This window comes from Enhydra lutris, unplaced genomic scaffold (assembly GCF_002288905.1).
Source record: "Enhydra lutris kenyoni isolate GAN:26980312 unplaced genomic scaffold, ASM228890v2 scaffoldscaffold7, whole genome shotgun sequence".
Classification (NCBI taxonomy): Eukaryota; Metazoa; Chordata; class Mammalia; order Carnivora; family Mustelidae; genus Enhydra; species Enhydra lutris.
This window is the reverse complement of record NW_019154091.1, coordinates 46,424,035-46,444,530: the sequence shown is the minus strand read 5'-3', so window position 1 is coordinate 46,444,530 and position 20,496 is coordinate 46,424,035. Positions and strand designations below refer to the sequence as shown.

Genomic DNA, 20,496 nt, shown 5'->3' with positions numbered 1-20,496 from the left:
CATTTCTCCACTTTTGTAAATGATTAATTTTTTAAACAAGAAATAGGAGTGAGGTCCAGTTAGTAGCTGAAAATATCTCATCAACTCTTCACTTAACTGTGCTTAATTTGTCCATTTTTCAACCTTACTGAATCATGAAATAAGTCCTGCTCAGCTTTGGAAGAAGAATGAATATGTGGAAGGCGTTAATTGCCTCTTAGTAAGGAAGTAACACCAAGATTCTGAAGAAGTTAATTTCCCCCAAATGGAGAAAACTTTACTCCCTAGAATTAGATTTCCCCTACTGGTTTTAAAAAAAAAAAAAAAAAATCAGAATTATACTATTTTGACAGTCTTTCAAAAACTTTTTATGGTTGGGTAAGTGTTGAGTCCTTTTAACATGAAAATTGATTTTTTCCACCTTAGTGCCAAAGTGCATGCATTCAGAGAGTCTGTGCAACCATCTGTGGGAGCGGTAGCCATGCAGATCCCTGAATACAACCAGTCAGACCTGGGAGTGTAGAGAGGTGCTCTTTGGAACAATCATGACCAGCCTGGGCCGCATTAATATGAGACGGGAGCAGATTACTTAAAAAACACCGTTTCTGGTTACCAGAAAGGTAGCTCTTCCCTGCAAAGTATGTCCCATCTGCCTTTCATGTCACCACAGTACTTCTCGCACACGTATCCCTGGCAGATTAACTTAAGAAAAAGAGTAAATGGCAATTCACAGATCCTTTCCGGAAGAGAAGAATGAAGAGAGAGAGCAAGGAAGGGACACCCGGACACCTGCATGCATCTCTTTGCTTGCAATTTTTCTTCCAGTCACCAGAGTAACTGTCTAGCACATGTGATGGAGCTTCTGTGCCAGGTCCTGACTTACACTGCAGTGTTCCATTAGAGCAGGTAACCTGTTTTTAATTACAGCTCGCCTGACTGTAAGGAGAGCCCTCTGGAGTTCTGCACACATGGCCAGGGCAGAACTATAGTGTAGGGCTGGTCGCAGCCCCTCTCAGTGAATTTAAATCTTGTCCTCTATGCCTTGAAGGCCAGGCCCTCAAAAGATTAGAACCCCAAGAAATCAAGGCTGATATGTGAAATGGAGACAAATTTAGTTTCCAAGACATAAGAGGCACTCAATAAATGCTGCTTAGATGCACCTGGCCTTGGAATTAGAGTTTGCTGTATTGTGTGTGTATGCGTGTGTGTCTATGCGTGTGTGTGTGTGATTTTAGCTGCTGGTCTATCTACTGGCACCTGTTCCAGGCATGGGTTCACCTCAGGCCTTGCTCTCATGCTCCCTGTGTTTTTATCCATTCATGCCTGCTATTGAGATCTCAAAATTCCTTGCCCATCCCTCATAGGATAAAAATGCTTTAAATAGGGTTTAAAAGATGGGAAGCAGTTCCTAGAGCTCTGGAAACAAAATAAAAAATGAATATAAATGATACCTAGGTGGTTCAGTAGTACAGTTAACCCAGTAAAAACCTATGAAATCTGAAGTTCATGAAAATATTTGCATGAAGTCATACATCATGGCAGTCCATCTTCCAGTTATTTCTTTTTAATCTGATGTTCTTTCCCTAACGCAATTGGTCCTTCTAATTTGAGTTTCTTCATCATCCAAATCCTCAGTGTGGACCTCTGAAACATGTGAACTCAGTAAAGGAACAGGATCTGAAGGATAAAACCTTCCATGCCCTATTTAGTTTGGAGTGGAGTCAAGAAAAGTGGGTACTCTGCGTCCTCAGAAGATGAATGAGGTAGGTATTACCAATATAGAAAGCGGAATTATCTTCACTGGCAAAATCATCAAGGTAGGCGATGCCTAGAGGCTGAATCGGAGTTTCCCCAATTCCACGAAGAAGGTTCCCCAGGAAAACATAAACCCACATGGAAGAGCTGGCATCCATTTCACATTCTCAAAAGGAAAGCAAACAAGAGGAATGAAATTAGATCAGTATCGAAGTTAAATATTTATTCTGCATTTCTACAAGCTCTAGTGAAATTGGATTAGGATGTAAAAGTGAAATTTTCAACAGACATAATTTGATAGGAGTCAAACCAAGATTGGAAAATATTTAAGCTTCAATGTTTTAGGTAGGGTAAATCCCTCAGAGATTCTGATCGAGGAACTCCTTTGATTTTTCTTTCTGATGCCTTGTTTCTAATTTTCTCTTCTCTTTCTTATTTTTATTTACACTGAGTTCTTTGAATTCCTATGCTACTATAACATTCAATATCCTGTCTGGGACAAAACACACAATTTTGAATGAAAGGTTTTCTCTTCTTAATCTTTAAACTTTTCTATTTTTCAACAGAAATCACTTGCAAGGTTATTGCTGACCAACTTGCACCTGCAATTCAAAATTTTATATGGGTAATACTTCAACTTTGGGCAGCATCACAACTGCTTGACAACAAATAATGATTTTTAGGGCTCAGGTTTAGGAAATAAAATTCACATAAAATTTTAAAACCTTATATGCTTTAGTAACTATTCCAACATAAAGAACCTTTCATCAGTATTCTTAGAATGAAATTCAAAGCTAACAACTTTTAAATGCTTTTATAGAAGTCATGTCTTGATATAATCATGTGAAGCTGGAGAATTAACTCCCATATCACAAGTGAAATACACTTTGAAGAGTTTAATCACTTTAATAAAAGAGATAATACTTTCTATCTCTGACAATCACCTCTTCTGAGTGCTCTTTTCCTGTCAGACACTGGGCTAAGTGATTGGCAGGCATTTTTAAAGTTAAATTCTCCTATGATCCTATGAGGTGAGAGTTATTTCCACTCTTCAGTAGCCCTTAAAGTAAATTTTGAAACTAAAATATGGTTATTTAGAACTGAGGTGAATCCTTTTGTGCAGATGAGTCAGATTGTGTGACAGATAAAACTACTGTGTAGTTTTGTTGCTTCTAACTCTGCGTCTTCTGAAAATGTAGCCAAGTGATGAAGCATTTCTTTTTTAATCTTCTGTGGATTTCCAGTCTACCCCCCCCCCCCAAATATAATGTGAATTCCTTTTCTGGAAACACTGATTCTAATTCAATTCTACCCCTAACATTTGTGTGATCCCAAGAAGCTTGTTTGTAGGGAAGTCTTATAGATAGGGGAAGACATCTTAGATCTATGCTTTCCAGTATAGTAACCACACACCATATGTGGCTACTGAAGTGTAAATTAATTAAAGTTACAGAAAATTAAAAATTCAGTTCTTCAGTCACACTAGCTGTATTACAGTACTCAATAATCACATGTGGTTAATGGCTGCTGTATCGAACAGCATAGATACAGAACATTTCCACCGTTGCAGAGAGTTCTGTCAGACAGCTCTGCTTTCCAGTATTATGGGGGGATGGGAGTTGTAGGTGGAGCATTTTTGAGAAGAGCCCTATATTTACCCCACTATCATTTTTAGGATGAACTTTGTGTCCACTATGTCTGATGTCCACATAGGTCTATGGCGTTAAGGGAGCAAGACCTCATTTAAAGGAAAGAAAGAGATTGAGTTGTGAGTCTTATATTATATACCTGTCTAATAACTTGTCTCTCTTCCCATTAAAAACATTTTAATTCTCGCCTTTAACCCTGTTTCTCTTAACATTAAAGGTTTAAATATTTCCTAATTAGTTGTATTGCCATTTGTATCACATCTTCCATGATTATCAAAAACAAAAACAAAATATCTTCAGTGACTGTACACATGTAGAGATGAAAGTGCAAGCCCTCCTCTTATACTCTCCTCTTCTTCCAGTGTGCTTTTCTGCTTCTTTTCATACAGCAGGATGGGGTAAACTTTTTTCATGATTACATCTTCCATACCTCATCCCCTCAAATTTCTAGATTTTCTTTAATCCTCTGGCCCTTCCCTTCATTCAAATAACCTCAAGTGTTCAGTGCTCAGGAAAAAGACATCTAAAAAGAAAGCACTGGTGAGGATATCAGGGGAAACAAAAGGTTTTATGCTATAGATAAAAGATTTGCATGACTAGCAGGTAGATAAAAGAGAAGCTTCCACACTGCCTATACAGAAATCAATCCAGAGGCTAGGCGCAGGGAGGGAGATGGGATTGATGAAGAGGAAGCATAGAGCATGTCAATGCTGAAGGGCAGTGAGAGAGGACATTTGAGCTCCTGCCTCATTAGCATCCTAGAGACAGGGCAGACACCTGTGGGTAGATGGTGTGGACTCCATGAGCAGGGAGAACCTGTGCTACCATGGGCATATAGAGCCCAGGAAGGTATCAAGACCCCAAAGATGAGACAGCTGTACATTGTGGCTAAACACTCCTGCTTTGGACTCCTCAAAGGGTTTCTGGATGATTCCCATGTTCCCATGGGTGGCTCACAGAATGCATTGCTATAGAATATGTGTCAGCCATATGGAACTCTAGACATGCTAACAAAATTCCCTGCATCCTGTCTTGTGTGGAAAATAGAACTATTTCTGAGTTTCTAAGACTGTCACCTCTGCATCAGAGCAAGTTGCTGTTCTAAAGAGGACATAAAGGTAGACACAGGGTGGCACTAATGTGACATGTATGACCACATACTGTGGCCGGAGGGATTTTAAATATCTAAGTTGACAAGGGACTGATAACACCAAGAGGCCCCTCCCACGACCACCCCCTTTGCTATTATGTAAGCTCCCCAGAATGTAAGCCACCCCTGGGAAAAAGGGTGAAGGTTAGGGACAAATTGAGATTAAATTTTTGTCATTCTGATGAAAAGGGGCTGCACACAGATTTTCAATTGAGATCTGGTGGAAAAATATATTTCTTTCGTAGTGGAGCAATGGACTGAGATCTGTTATGTGCCAAGTTAGTTTTATCCTGATTTGATGGCCCACCTTATTAGGAACTAGTCGTTCCTAATGAGCTTTTCTCAGTCACTGGTAATTAATGGCCCTTTCCATAAGATTTGAATCTCTGCATATTCTCTTAGGATCTCATCATATACTGCCTTATATTCTAGGAATTTTTATGGCACTATAATATCGTGATTTAAATGGTAAAGCTTTTAACAGAAAAAAAAATCACAGAAATTTTTGTCCATCCTAAAGCACACATAAAGTCTTTTTTTTTTTTTTTAGCTTTCTTAGTCAAGTAAAAAAAAAAAAAATCATCTTACCATCATTTCTTTTGGATTGTGGTTTTTCTATAACCGAGAGAGGTAACTGACTGTCTGACTCCAAGAGACATGGAGAGAGGCTGAGAGTAGAATTAGAGAAAGGAGAATACTTTTCATATCTGTACCTGTACAAAAAGAATGTTTTCTTTACTACAGATTCACTTAACATCATGTTAAAAATATTATATGGACACTGTATGACTTATTAGGGCACGTGTTCGAGCTTGCAGCTACCTCTGAATCTGAATCATTAAAACTGAAACAGCATTTAACAGCAATGACCTGAAGACATAGCCAGAAACTCTGCCGGGAAGTCTGGTTCACTGGTATTTCCACTAGATCCAAACCAATTACCCAGTGTGGTAAAAGAAAATAAAAGAAGAATCATTTACAAGGGTTCCTTTTAATGTAAAAATAAGGATCCTAAATCACCTGTTCTCCTGATGAAAAAAATATCCAACACTTGATAAAATCATGATGATCTCTAAGTCAGCATAAAAGAAATAATTTAAGAACTATGGTCTTACACGGTGGTTTTAGAGTTGTAAATTTAGTAGAACAACTGCATTGCTGATACTAGAGAATTGATGATGATATGTGGGGTTTGGGGATTTAAGTTTTTATTTAAATCCCAGTTAGTTAATATGCAGTGTTATATTAGTTTCAAGTGTACAGTATAGTGATTCCACACTTACTGAAACATCAGGTGATTATCACAAGTGCACTCCTTAATCCCATCACCTATTTAACCCATCCCCCCACCAAACTCCCCTCTGGTCACCATCAGTTTGTTCTCTAGAGTTAAGAGTCTGTTTTCTGGTTTGTCTCCCTCTCTCCCTCCCTCCCTCTCCCCTTTGGTCATTTGTTTTTCTTCTTAAATTCCATGTGAGTGAAATCATATGGTATTTGTCTTTCTCTGACTGATTTATTTCACTTAGCATAACATCCTCTAGGTCCCATTCATGTCATTGCAAATGGCAAAATTTCATTCTTTTTGATGGTGGAGTAATTTTCCACGGTGTGTGTGTGTGTGTGTGTGTATGTGTGTATATATATATATATATAATATATATATATATATATATATAGGTACATATATATATATGGCACATCTTCCTTATCCAGTCATCTGGATATGGAATATATATATTGGATATGGATATTGGATATGGATATTGGATATGGATATTGGATATGGATATTGGATATATATATATATATATATATATATGGCACATCTTCCTTATCCAGTCATTAGTCAATAAACACTTCAGCTATTTCCTTAATTTGGCTATTGGAGATAATGCTGCTATAAACATAGAGGTGCATGTATCCCTTTGAATCAGTATTTTTATATCCTTTGGATAAATACCTAGTAGTGCAATTACTAGATCATAGGCTGTTCTATTTTTAACTTTTTGAGGAACCTCCAAACTGTTTTTCACGGAGTGGCAGCACCAGATTGCATTCCCACTAACAGTGCAAGAGGGTTCCCCTCTTCTCCACATTTTCACCAATACTTGTTTCCTGTGTTGTTGATTTTAGCCATTCTCACAAGTGTGAGATGGTATCTCATTGTAGTTTTGATTTATATTTCCCCAATGTTTAGTGATGTTGAGCATCTTTTCATGTGTCTGTTGGCCATCTGTATGTCTTCTTTGGAAATATGTTACTTATGTTTTCTGCCCATTTTTAAATTGCATTTTTCATTTTTTGAGTGTTGAGTTTTATAAGTTCTTTATATATATTGGATAGTAATGTTTATCAGATGTCATTTGCAAAAATCTTCTCCCATTCCATAGGCTGCCTTTTAGTTTTGTTGATTGTTCCCTTCACTGTGAAGAAGCTTTCTATTTTGCTGAAGTCCCAGTAGTTTATTTTTGCTTTTGTATCCCTGGCTCCAGGATACATATCTAGAAAGGAGACGGCAGATATCAAAGAGGTTACTGCCTGTGTTCTCCTCTAGGATTTTTCTGGTTTTAGATCTCACATTTAGGTCTTTCATCCATTTTGAGTTTATTTTTGTGTGTGGTGTAAGTTGTCCAGTTTCTTTCTTTTGCATGTTGCTGTCCAGTTTTCTCAACACCATTTATTGAAGACATTGTCTTTTTCCCATTGGATATTCCTTTCTGCTTTGTCAAACATTAGTTGGCCATATAGTTGTGGGTTCATTTCCGGGTTTTCAATTCCGTTTCATTGATCTATGTTTGTGCTGGTAACAATACTATCTTGATCACTATAGTTTCGTTATGTATATATGTATACACATATGTATATGTATTCATTATGTATATATGTGTGTGTATATATAGATGTATGTATATATACATATATATATATATATGAATGACTGAATGAATGACTGACTCTTTGGGGTCATTTGTGGTCCCTTCAAATTTTAGGATTGTTTATTCTTGCTCTGTGAAAATTGCTGGTGGTATTTTGATAGGGACTGCATTAAATGTGTAGATGGCTTTGGGTAGTATAGATATTTTTAACAATTTGTTCTTCTAATCTAAGAGTGTCTTTCCATTTATTTGTGTCATCTTTAATTTCTTTCATCAGTGTTTTATAGTTTTTAGAGTATAGGTCTTTCACCTCTTTGGTTAGGTTTATTCCTACATATCTTACTATTTTTGGTGCAACTGTACATGGGATTGATTCCTTAAACTCTCTTACTGCTATTTTATTATTGATGAACAGAAATGCAACAGATTTCTGTACATTTTGTATCCTGCCACTTTTTGTTTATTCATTTATTGGTTCTAGTAGGTTTTTTTTTGTGTGTGTGGAGTCTTTCAGCTTTTCCATTTGGAGTGTCATGTCATCTGCAAATAGCAGAAGTTTGACTTCCTCCTTGATGAGTTGCATGCTTTTTATTTTTATTGTTGTTGTTGTCTGATTGATGTGGCTAGGAGTCCTAGTACCATAGTGAATAAAAATGGTGGGAAAGGATATCCCTGTCTTGTTCATGACCATAGAGGAAAAGCCCTCAATTTTTCTCCACTGAGGATATTAGCTGTGGATTTTTCACAGATGGCCTTTATTACGTTGAGGTATGTCCCCTCTAAACCTACTTTATTGAGGATTTTTATCATGAATGGATGTTACACTTTGACAAATGCTTTTTTTCACATCTGCTTGGTTTTCATCCCTTCTTTTATTAATGTGGTGTATCACACTGATTTCTGAATATTGAATCACCCTTGAAACCCAGGAATAAATCCCACCTGATTGTGGTGAATAATTTTTTTAATGTATTGTTGGATTCTGTTTGCTAGTATTCTATTGAGAATTTTTGCATCCATGTTCATTAGGGTTATTGGCCAGTAGTTCTCTGTTTTAGTGAAGTCTTGATCTGGTTTGATATCAGGGAAATGCTAGCCTAATAGAATGAATTTGGAAGTTTTCCTTCCTTTTCTGTTTTTTGGAACAGTTTGAGAAGAACAGGTATTAACTCTTCTTTAAATGTTCCTTAGAAATCCTCTGTGAAGCCATTTGGCCCTGGATATTTGTTTGTTTAGTGGTTTTTAATTACCGATTCAGTATCTTAGCTGATCATAGGTCTATTCAAATTTTCCATTTCTTATTGTTTCAGTTTTGGTAATTTATATGTTTTTAGGAATTTATCTACTTCTAGATTGTTCAATTTGTGGCATACAGTTTTTCATAATATTCTCTTGTAATTGTTTATATTTCTGTGGTGTTGGTTATTTCTCCTCTCTTTTGTGATTTTTTAAAAAAAGATTTTATTTTTTAGAGAGAGAGAGTGCAAACACAAGTGAGAGGGAGAGGGAAAGGGAGAAACAGACTCCTTACTGACCAGGGAGCCCGATACAGGGCTCGTTCCTAGGACCCTAAAGTCATGACCTGAGCCAAAGGCAGACACTTACCTACTTCACCAACCGAGCCACACAAGTGGCCCTCTCCTTTGTGATTTTATTTATTTGGGTCCTTTCTCTTTTCTATTTTGAAAAGTCTGGCCAGAGGTTTATTAATATTAATTAATTTTGTCAAAGAACCAGCTCCTGATTTCATTAATCTGTTGTATTGGTTTTTTTTTTCTTTTTTTAGTTTCTGTATCATTTATTTCTGCTGTTCATTATTTCCCTCATTCTTCTGGCATTAGGCTTCATTTATTGTTCTTTTTCTAGCTCCTTTAGGTATAAGGTTATGTTGTTTGAGATTTTTCTTGCTTCTTGAGGTAGGCCTTTACTGCTCCATACTTCCATCTTAGAATAACTTTTGCCACACCCCAAAAGTTTTGGACAATTTTTATTTTCATTTTCATTTCTTTTGGTGCATTTTTTCATTACTGTTTTGGTTTTCTGGTTGACCCATTCATTGTTTAGTAGTATGTCATTTAAACTCCATGTAATTTTGGTCTTTCCAGATTTTTTCTTGTGGTTGGCCTCTAATTTCATAGTGTTGTGGTCAGAAAAGGTGCATGGAATGATTTCAATCTTTTTGTATTTGTTGAGGCCTAATTTGTGACGTATTATGTGATCTATTCTGAAAAACGTTCTATTTGCACTTGAAAAGAATGTGTATTTTTTTGTTTTAGAATCAAATGTTCTGAATGTATTTGTAAAGTGCATCTGGTTCAGTGTGTCATTCAAAGTCATTGTTTCTGTATTTATTTTCTGTTTAGATGATCTGTCCATTGATATAAGTGGAATGTCAAAGTCCCCTACTATTATTATATTATCATCAATTCCTTTATGTTTGTTATTGTTTTATGTATTTGGATGCTTCACGTTGAGCACATAAATTTTTACAATTATTAGATCTTCTTGTGGGATTGTCCCCTTTATTATGAGATAGTATCCTTTATTTGTCACTTATTATAGTCTTCATTTCAAAGTGTAGTTTGTCTGATATAAGTATTGCTACTCTGGCTTTCTTTTTATATCAATTTGCATGATAAATGTTTCTCTATCCCTCACTTTTCAATCTGTGTCTATAGGTCTAAAATGAATCTATTAGAAGCAGCATATAGATGGATTTTTTAATATATTCTGACACCCTATGTCTTTTTATTGTTTAGTATATTTACATTCAAAGTAATTATTGATAGATATCTGTTTATTGTCATTTTATCCTTGTTTTGTCATTGTTTCCGGACATTTCTTTGATCTTTGTTACTTTTGGTCTCCTTTGCACTAAAAGAGTCCCTAATATTCCTTGAAGGGCTGGTTTAATGGTCATGAATTCTTTTAGTTCTTATTTATCTGGGAAACTTTATCTCACCTTCTATTCTGAATGATGGCGTTGCTGATAGAGTACTCTTGGCTATAGATTTTTCCCATTCAGCACTTTGAATGTGTCATGCCACTCTCTTCTGGCTTGCCAAGTTTCTGTTGAGAAATCTGCAACTAGCCTTATGGATCTTCCCTTGTAAGTTAAAGACTTATTTTGTCTTTCTGCCTTTTTTTTTTTTCTTTATCACTATATTTTGCAAATTTAATTGCAATAAGTCTCGGTGTTGGCCTGCTTTTGTTGATTTTGATGGGCATTCTCTGTGCCTCCTGGATCTGGATGTCTGTTTCCTTCTGCAGATTAGGGAAGTTTTCAGTTATTATTTCCTCAAATAAATTTTCTGCCCCCTTTCTCTCTGCTCTTCTTCAGAGACTCTTATAATATGAATGTTATGTTTGATGGAGTCCCCGAGTTCCCTAAGCATATTCTCATGTTCCATAATTCTTCTTTCTCTCTTTTGTTCCACTTCATTATTTTTCCATTGTCTTCTAGGTCACTAATCTGTTCCTCTGTTTCTTCCAGCCTGTTGCTCATTGCATGAAGCCCGTTTCCAATTTTGCTTATTGTATTCTTCATCTCTGATTATTTTTTAACTCTTTTATCTCTGTTGTAAGGGACTTACTGACGTCTTCTATTCTTTTCTCAAGTCCAGTGAGTATCCTTATGATTCTTTTTTTACATTCTCCATCAGGTATGTTACTTACATCTGTTTTACTTAGATCTCTGGCTATGGCCTTATCTTGTTCTTTCATTTGCAATAAATGCTTCCTTCTTTGAATTTTTTCTAAGTCTCTGCCTTCTTCTCTGTGTTAGAAAAGCCAATTATGTTTTCTGCTCCTGAAAGTAATGGCCTCATGAATAAGAGATCATGTAGTGTCCAGGACCTGGTTTCAGGGAGTATCTCACGTATATGCTGCATGTGTTCTGGTGTTGTCTTTTATCTAAGCTATCCTTCATGCCAGTCATCCTCAGAGGCTCTCCTTGCCTTCAGTGGACAGTGTTTTATCCCTGGCTTGAATACAGTGAGTTTTAACCAGGTGTGCTTTGGTCTGCTTATGAAATGAGACTTGACACCACTTCCACCAGAACTGAGGCCCTGCAGAATTCTCTGCTTGGGAGATATGGTATGAGCAGGGTTTTGTGCTAGTCTTCCTGAGGTAGGGGCCCACTGCACTGGGACTCTGAGGCAAGCTTAACTGAGAAGAGTAGTCCTGCCAGAGTGGGGCTTGGTATATGCAATTTAGGTAGCCAGTGTCTGTAGGTTGCTCTGTGTTTATGCTAAGGGACAGTGAGGGTGGGGAATGGCCAATCAGCTCCTTTGTTTCAGAGGTGTCTCTGTGAGTGCTATCTCTCAGAGACGTGCTCCAAGAAGAGCAAATAATGTCCCTGTTGTGTGCCCTAGGCATTCTTCAGATCACTGTTTCCACGCTGTATGCCCCTGGATTGTTTGCCTGCCTTCTCTCCAGGAGCAGCACAGTATCCTCTGGGCTCTATCCCAGTGAAGCCTGTTAACCCTTAAAACTTCAAACTTTATGCCCCACTGGTTGCAAGAACTCATGAAGTTCAGCCTCTCTCATTTTCCAAGCCAATGGCTTTGGGGAAATGTTCTCCTTGTGTTCCCCCCTTTGTGATTCTCTTTCTCTTGCCCTTCTCTGGGACTACAGCCCCCTCTCCTCTGCCACACTTGCAATTTGATCTGTCTCTTCCCTAAACCAAGTCTCTACACATCCTACCTTCTTCAGTGTGACTCTTCCCTCCCTTTAGCTGTGGAGTTTGTTCTTTCAGTCTTCAGGTCAATTTCTAGAGTAGTTAGGATGATTTGATAGTTATCTGGTTGTGCTCATGGGAATAGTCAAGCCTAGGGTCTTCCTACTCTGCCTCCATTTTCTTCTTCTCTGACATGTGGGGGTTTTGGACCATTTATCTGGATGGCATTGCTTTCTTCTACAGTTTATTGATCTGGCTCTAAGTTATTTCTAATTCCACCCTTTCCTCTGCATGTAAGGTTATAATAACAGCTGCATAGAAGAGCAAATGCTGAATGGTAGCACTATGATAATTCAGTCTCAGTTCCCCAGCCACACTGCCTCTCAAATTATCCTTCATGAGCCAACTTTTCTGCTCTACTGCACCTTCAGGGAAGAGGTGCCTAGTAAGAGGAAATCACAACATCATCTTGATTTTCCCTTTGTTCAAGTACCATGTGACAAAAGACTAGTAATCAGAGTAATATTTTTAAATATTAACAACCTACTCAACCATGTAAGGAAGAGATATACTGAATTATTAAAATATTCAGTCTTATATCAGTTTTGCATAATCTACACCTCAACAATTCCAAGAAGCTCCCAAAAAAGAACATTTTTGTAGTATGTTAGTATTTAAGGAAAGAAGTTTATAGTTTTTGTTACATTTATCAAATGGTTCTCTGACCAAAATAGGTTAAGAACCACTTAGTGAGGATAACTGTTTTTCAATTCTTAGCTATACAGAGAGAACATGTAAATCATGATGAACATAATTTTCTTTCTTTAATAATTCCAGAGATACCAGATTGTTATAATGCCTCAAAGTTCTTAAAATGAGTATCCGTAATGATTAAACAGTATTGTGAAATTTTTAAATTATTTGAGCTTTCTCAATTCATTCTATCAAAATGCAACTGTGTAAGCATAACCATTATTTAGATTTTGAATAAATAAATAAATAAAATGGAATTTTATGCAAGTGTCTCCTTTGTCACTAATTACTATATATGATACTCTAGAAAAATCAATTAACTTCTTCAAATTTCAATCTTCATAGTGGTAAAATGAGGGTATCCATGTAGTCTGTGCCTCTTTAGGCTCTGTTGGATATGGACACAGAGAAGTAGCTGAACGGGGGACCAGTGCTTTAAATGCTTTTAAATCATGGATTTTAGATCTGACCTGATTCAAACTCAGACACAATCTTGACTCTGATACAATAGCCTCCAAAATAGTCTCCTTCCTTCCAAGTTTCCTCCATCAGACTTATTTTTCCAAGCAGTAGTCTGAATGACATTTAAAAAAATGTAATTGAGGTCATGTCATTCTGTTCAAAGCTCTCCACTGGCTTCCCACCTCATTCCCAAAAGAAGCTGAAGTCATCATAATTGTTTGCAACTTTACCACTCAAAGTGAAGTCTACAGACTAGCAGCATCAGCTGAAACCAAACCCTATGGGAGAGCTACTAAATCAGAATCTACAGTCTACAGAGAGCCTCAGGTGACACAAATGTCATCAAAGTTTGAGAAACAACCTTGATGGCTTCTCCTTTTCCCCTTTCTATTTTCCCCTTGCTCGTCCTCTTTTTCCCCTTGCTACAGAGGCCTGGCCTTCCTACAGCTCAACCACATGCCAGACTCCCTCTTGCTGCAGGAACTTTACATTCGTCATTCAGTCAGCACAAAATCTCTCTTCCCCAGGTATCTGCAGGGGTTTCCCCTTCATCTCCTTCAGTCCTTCCCAAGTGTTGTCATCTTGGTGAGCCACCTCCTGACAACCCTACTTGAAACTGCAAACCTCCCTCCCCACAACATACTCCTTATGTGTCTTCAGGAAGTTACTTTTTTCTATAGCATTTAACATTATTTGGCATACTCTATCATTATTTATTTATGATTTCTCTCCTCCTCCTAAGATCCACGAGAGCAGAGATTTTTGTCTCTACTCTATCCCCATTACCTAAAACAATGGCCACTACATATTTGTTAAATTCATGAATCAGGTGAGCTTACATATATAAAGTTGGTTGGGGTTAGACCCTCAATAATTAATATCCATATTATGTTTTGTTGGACATCAAAGGTATTTCTCCTAGGCAGACAGGGTATAGTTGTCTTACAGAGATCAAAAATGACATTTTGGACAATTCATGCTGTGAAAAGTTGAAAAGAAGTTATTATAATAACCCTCAGCAGACAGAAAACTTAATAGGTAAAGAACTTGCATATATATTTATTTCATTTTTTTCCCACTGAAGTAGCCCCATTACATGGTGCAGTGCCAGGAAAATGGCAGTCACTAAATAATGAATGAACAAATATAACAAATATAACTTTAAACATATATAAAGATAGTATATAAGAATCTGTATTTGACTCTCTGGCATCCTTTGACAGCCCTAACCTGGCTACCTGTCTGGTCTTTTGATTTTCTTGTACCAGCATTTTATATTTATCATTAACTTGAAGTAACAAAACTACTAATCTGAAACCAACACCTTTAAGACAAACTATTGCTGGTATCTGGTTAAAACCAGGTGGCTTAATTATCTAAGGAGGACCGATAGCAAAACTTAATAATAATGACACAACTACTAGTTATATCAGGAAACTTTATAACTTACAGTTATAGCTGTGTCATCCTCACAGTTTTAGCTGTGTCATCTAATCTCTGCAATGCTATTATAAGCTAGGTATTATTTTTAATATCTATAATACCTATTTTTAGGATGCATCAACTGAGGCCTAGAAAGGTTAGGCAACATGCCCAGAGTCATACAGGAAAGCTACTGATCCACTGCAGAATGAGTTATATCAAGAGTCAAGGATTTATTTATCCTCTGCAACTACTTTCAGATTTTAGTTTTTTTAGTAATGGAATTCTTTTAACCCCCGGGCAAACTGTTGCATGAGGGCTCAGGGACTAGAACGGATAATAGTGGCACAGCTATTGATCAAGAAGGGATGAGGCAGAGTGAAGACCCATTGCCTTAGCCTTCTCCTTTGCTCCTCCTTATCCATTGGCTCTGTCTAGAACCTTTGCAGAACCTCAGTGATCTAAGGAAAACCTTTGCCCTGTGGAAAGGAGGTTGGACAAGCATCCAAACAGCAGATAGAAGTTCTAAAATCTCTCTCCAAGTAAAAATAAAGGGGCCAGGGGAACCATCCTAATAGGTAGTAAAAATCCCACACAGGATTCTGTGTACTACTTTTATAGACTGATCACAAAGGTAAAAATCTGACTATATAAGTAACTTGGGACTCCAAGAAGAAGTTTGGACTATATCATACCTAAGTCTCTTCAAATCTAAAATGTCATGATATAATGATCTAGAGTGGGTAATAATCAAAGTATGATTTGATATATAACTTTTATAATTATCCTGCTTCAAAGCCTCGAGGTAGTCATTTCTCTAAGTTGGCACAGGTAACTGGACAAGGAAGGCAACATGGATATGCGTGAATAAGTCAGAATACCTGTTTCCAGTTCTATCATTATAAGGCACCTAACCTTGAGAAAGTCAGATCTTTAAATAAAAAGTATGCTCTTCTACCTCACAGGTAAAGGTAAGACGATATAATAATGATGATAATCTTCGGAACTACCGAAGTTGTACGCAAATGCTAACAAAAGTATTAGCTAAAGTACCAAAAGTAGACTTTAGGGTTAAAGAATACACATATCCTACTTCTATTGAGAAAATGCTATGAGATGATATTTGGACACTAAATAGTTATTTGAATTGATAATACATCCTTAAGTCAATGATCTGCCAGTCAAGTTATCCAGCACATTGTCAGCGGCATTCATTCATTACCTATTTGACAGCCATTTGACATTTACCACAATATGCTAATTTCTTACTTATTTTACCACCACAGATAAATTATTTGAATGAAGACATCTAATGAAAATGTCCCTTTAGTTTTTGCTAACACCAATCGACAGTAGTCTATCAAAACAAGTTTTTATAGATTACTGAATTATAAATAAAAGTGTAAATATGCTGTAATTTTGCCCAAAGAAGATATAGCAAAAATGAGATATAATGATTACACTTTAAGCTGTGTGTCATTTCCTTAACTTTAAATAATTAATTGCAATTATAAAAAGGGAGGAATACAATTGGTAAAAGCAAGAAAAAGATAATTGCTTTAGACTTACTGCTGCATGAAGAACTGAGGCAGTGCGATAAGCAATGTTCCAACTCCCATGATTAGACACCCTGTTCCGATTATTTTTGGTCTGTGAAGTTTGGCTCCAAAGTAGCTTACGAATGTTATAACTAAGAGATTCCCTTGGGGCAAAGAATAAAATGTTTATCAGTTAGATAACTTAGAAAAAGTCATCAGCATAACTAAATGAATATAACTAAGTGAATGAATGTCCTTAGCAGGTCTGGCAATGTTTTGTTTTAACTAAACGGTCTCCCCACCCTCTTTCCCATCCTTTGTCTTTCTTGGCTTTAATCTAAGATGACTGTTGAAATTGCCTGCATACTCATTACTTCAATTAGCTCATCCATTTAGCAAAATACTTTAATTATGAATACTACTACCTCAATTTTATCCACCCTAATTATTTGTCCTTTTTAAAGTGTTTTATCAGTAAATCAAATAGTAGAAGGGTTCCTTTATTGCTCTCTTAAGTTTTCCTTAGTGATTTTGAAGTGAACTTTATTACTATTTCTTCATTCATTTTCTATTAAAGCTTTTATCAGTTTCCCATTTGCTCTTGAAACATACATTACATATTCTTATTTTAGCAGATATTCCTCATAGAAAAAGTAAAACAAACACAACTATACCTCACTTTGTTAAATCAAATTATGAAATTCATGTTAATTCTAAGATACTTTACAATTTGCTATGTGCTTTTTACAAAAAGACTCAAAACAGAGGTAAAAATTACTTCATATAAGCAAACTTCAGGAATATACCAGTTATATAATCTCAATGTTTACTTATAATCCAAATTTTATGAAATACAAAATTTCCATAAAATGTACCCATCTTTTTAAAAAAATAATTGACAAAATTTTTTTGAAGGTGGAAATTATGCTTTCATAAAGTTTCTAGAGAAGCATGGAATAAATTAGTTTTAGTTGATGATGGTGATGAGTTATTAATATGCTTTAGGGAAAATATTTTGCTGTATAGAAAAATACTACAAGGAGGTGGTAAGGGAAACAGAAACCTTAAAAATGTAAAATCTTGGAAGCTTCCAACAGTTTCTTATTTCATGGATCTAGGGGTAGGCCAAGAAATCTGCATTTTAATATCGCTCAAATGTGCTGATGGAGATGGTTCCAGGAACATGCTTTGATAAACACTGTTTAGGATCTTAGATTTCAAAGGGCTTTTAAAGTTTCAGCTCTTTGCACTTGGAATAGTTTTTTAAAAACTGCAGTGCTAGATAGAGTAATAACTTAGCAACTCCCCAGCAATTGATTGTGATGGCTGATGGGTAGTGTTGCTTTGAAGCTCTGCCTTCAATGTTTCCAATTTTCTAGCAAGAATATGTTTGCTTACATCTGTAAGCAATCATCTAATTTACTACTGTTTGTTCACATTGCCAGCTTCAGTCAAGTGCAAAAAGAGCAGCAATTTTTATAGCCTTGAGGACAATAATGACAGTGAAAAAATTAGCATGCACAGTGGCTCTAAGTTTTATGGCTCCAGAAAGAATTAAGCTTCTTTTTTCATAGGAAAAAAAAAACAAAAAACAAAACCCTTGAATATGAGATTTCTCATTTGATATTTAAGCATTTAGTAGAAGTAATTTTGTGTCATATTCCAGTGATAATTATGTCTATACTTTTGTTAATGTGTCACAGTTAATAAACTAAAGTACAGTGAAAGCTGACCTTTAGTTTATAGATAACGTATCACTGCAACCAATTATCACCTACCCTCCCCACCTCCCACAACATCAAAACCTCACAATAAAGGACTTATGTTTCAGGCTGTTTCTGTGTTACATTAGTGGGTATGCCAAAGACCACATAATACAAAAAAAAAAAAAAAAAAAAAAAAAAAAAAGACCACATAATACCACTTCAGTGTCTGTGATATCTACAGAGTTTTTGCTTTCTTTACTTAGTATCTCTTCTGAGTTCTCAGAAGATACACATAGGAAATTAATGGTGATGAGCTTTAAAAAATTAAATTGGATATCAAAAATCACTTCTATTATCACTAGCCTCTGGAAAAGATAATACAACCACAGTGCTTTAAAACTGTTTTACCAAACTTTTAAGTAACCGATTCTCCCCCCTTCTTTCTTCCTCTCTCTCTCCCTCTCTCTCCACACACATAATTTAGATAACAGAAAAGAAAGCCACCCAACTCATCTCCTATGACTTATATACCTTGAAAACAAAAACTAGAGAAGGACAATGAAAGAAAAGACCAAATGCAATTTGTTCCAAAAGTGCAAGGGTATCACCAAATAAGAGGAAAAAAATTTAACTTAATCATTGTCTTAAATGATAAAAGGAGAAAAAAATCCATGGTTATCTTAATAGATGTAGTAAAAGCATCCAATATAATTAACCACCCACTTGTGAGAAGAAAAATATTTAAGCAAATTAACTTTTTTTTTTAGTTTTTCTTATTATGTTCAGCTAGCCAATTAACATTTAAGCATATCTACCAAACTATAGAGCACACATATTACTTAATTGTGAAATTGTAAAAGCATTTTCATTAAGGTCAGATATGAGAAAAGAACACCCATTGTCACCGCTTCTATTTAACACAGTACTGAGGCCAATGCAATATAGCAAGAACAAGAAATAACAGATCTAGAATTGGAAAGAATAATATAAAACTGACTTCTGTTTCAGACAATATGATTGTCTATTCAGAAAACTCTATAGCATCTAAAAGAAAAAGAAAACTCTACAGCATATATAATCAATTAAAATTGATAATCAATTAAAATTAACATACATTTATACTAACATATAGAAAATCCTAGAGACTGCACAAAAAAACTACTAGAATTAATAAACAAATTAAGTAAAGTGGCAGGATACAAAATTAATATCCAGAAATCAGTTTTTCTATATACCCAAAATTGATTAGAGACCTATATGGGAGATCTGAAACCAAAGAAGTCCTAGAAGAGAACACAGGTAATAATTTCTTTGACATTGGCTGTAGCAAGATTTTTCTAGCTATGTCTCCTCACACAAGGAAAACAAAAGCTAAAAAAACTATTGGGACTATATCAAAATAAAAAGCTTTTGCACAGGAAAGGAAACTATTAATGAAACAAAAAGAAAACCTGCTGACTGGGAGAAAGTATTTGCAAATGATATTACCTGATAAGGGCTAATATCTAAAATATATAGGAACTTTTATAATTCAACACCAAAACAAACAATCTGATTTAAAAATGGTGCATAAACAATGAATGCTGGCACACTGAAAAGAAATAAAATAAAATAAAATGGAAAAAAAAATAATAAAACTGGGCAGAGGACCTGAATAGACATTTTCCAAAGAAGACATACAAATGGCCAACAGACACATGAAAACATGCTCAAATCACTAATCAGGGAATTGCAAATCAAAACCACAATGAGATATCACCTTATCCCGGTTAGAATGGCAAAAATCAAAGTGGCAAAAAATAACAAATGTTGCAAGGATGTGGAGGAAAAGAAACTATTGGTGAGAAGGAAAACTGGTACAGCACTGGTAGAAAACAGTATGGATGTTCCTCAAAAAATTAAAAATTGAAATACTATATGATCCAATAATTTCATTATTGGGTATTTACCAAAAGAAATTGAAAACAGTAATTCAAAAAGATATATGTACCTCTATGTTTATTGCAGCACTATTTATAATAGCCAAGATATTATATGGAAGCAACCCAAATATAACCCAAATATAAATACAACCCAAATATAAATCCAAATGTCCATTCTTAAATGAAGAATTCTTCTTTATCCAAAGAAGAGAAGGTGTATACACATGTACATGGGCACACATGTGCCTGCGTGTGCGTGCACGTGCACACGCGCACACACACACACACACACACACACACACACAGAAATATTATGCTGCCATAAAAAGGGATGAGATCATGCCATTTGTGACAACATGGATAAATCTATCAGTGAAATAAGCTAGACTAAGAAAGACAAATATCATATGATTCCACTTAAGAAAAGAAATGAATAAACAAAAACCAGATTCAGATTCAGACCTTTAAATACAGAGAACAAATTGAAGGTTGCCATTGGGTTGGGATGGTTGGGCAAAGAGAGTGAAGGAGAGAGGGAGATACAGGCTTCCAAGTTATGGAATGAATAAGTCATAGGAATAAAAGGCACAGCATAAGGAATAGTTA

The 20,496-nt window shown here is 35.8% G+C and overlaps 1 protein-coding gene across 3 annotated transcripts in view; it reads right to left on the bottom strand.

The window, feature by feature from the left end:
* LOC111142204 (solute carrier organic anion transporter family member 1C1) overlaps nt 1-20,496 on the bottom strand; it is a 56,668-nt gene that overhangs the window by 27,293 nt on the left and 8,879 nt on the right. For 2 of the 3 annotated variants that reach the window (XM_022495228.1, XM_022495229.1), the window contains exons 3-5: nt 16,294-16,426; nt 5,122-5,246; nt 1,754-1,900 (exon numbers count right to left, since the gene is read on the bottom strand). In XM_022495228.1, coding sequence (XP_022350936.1) covers nt 1,754-1,900; nt 5,122-5,246; nt 16,294-16,426 — 405 coding nt within the window. The remainder of the gene's footprint in view (nt 1-1,753; nt 1,901-5,121; nt 5,247-16,293; nt 16,427-20,496) is intronic. The other variant, XM_022495230.1, reaches the window with a different exon arrangement.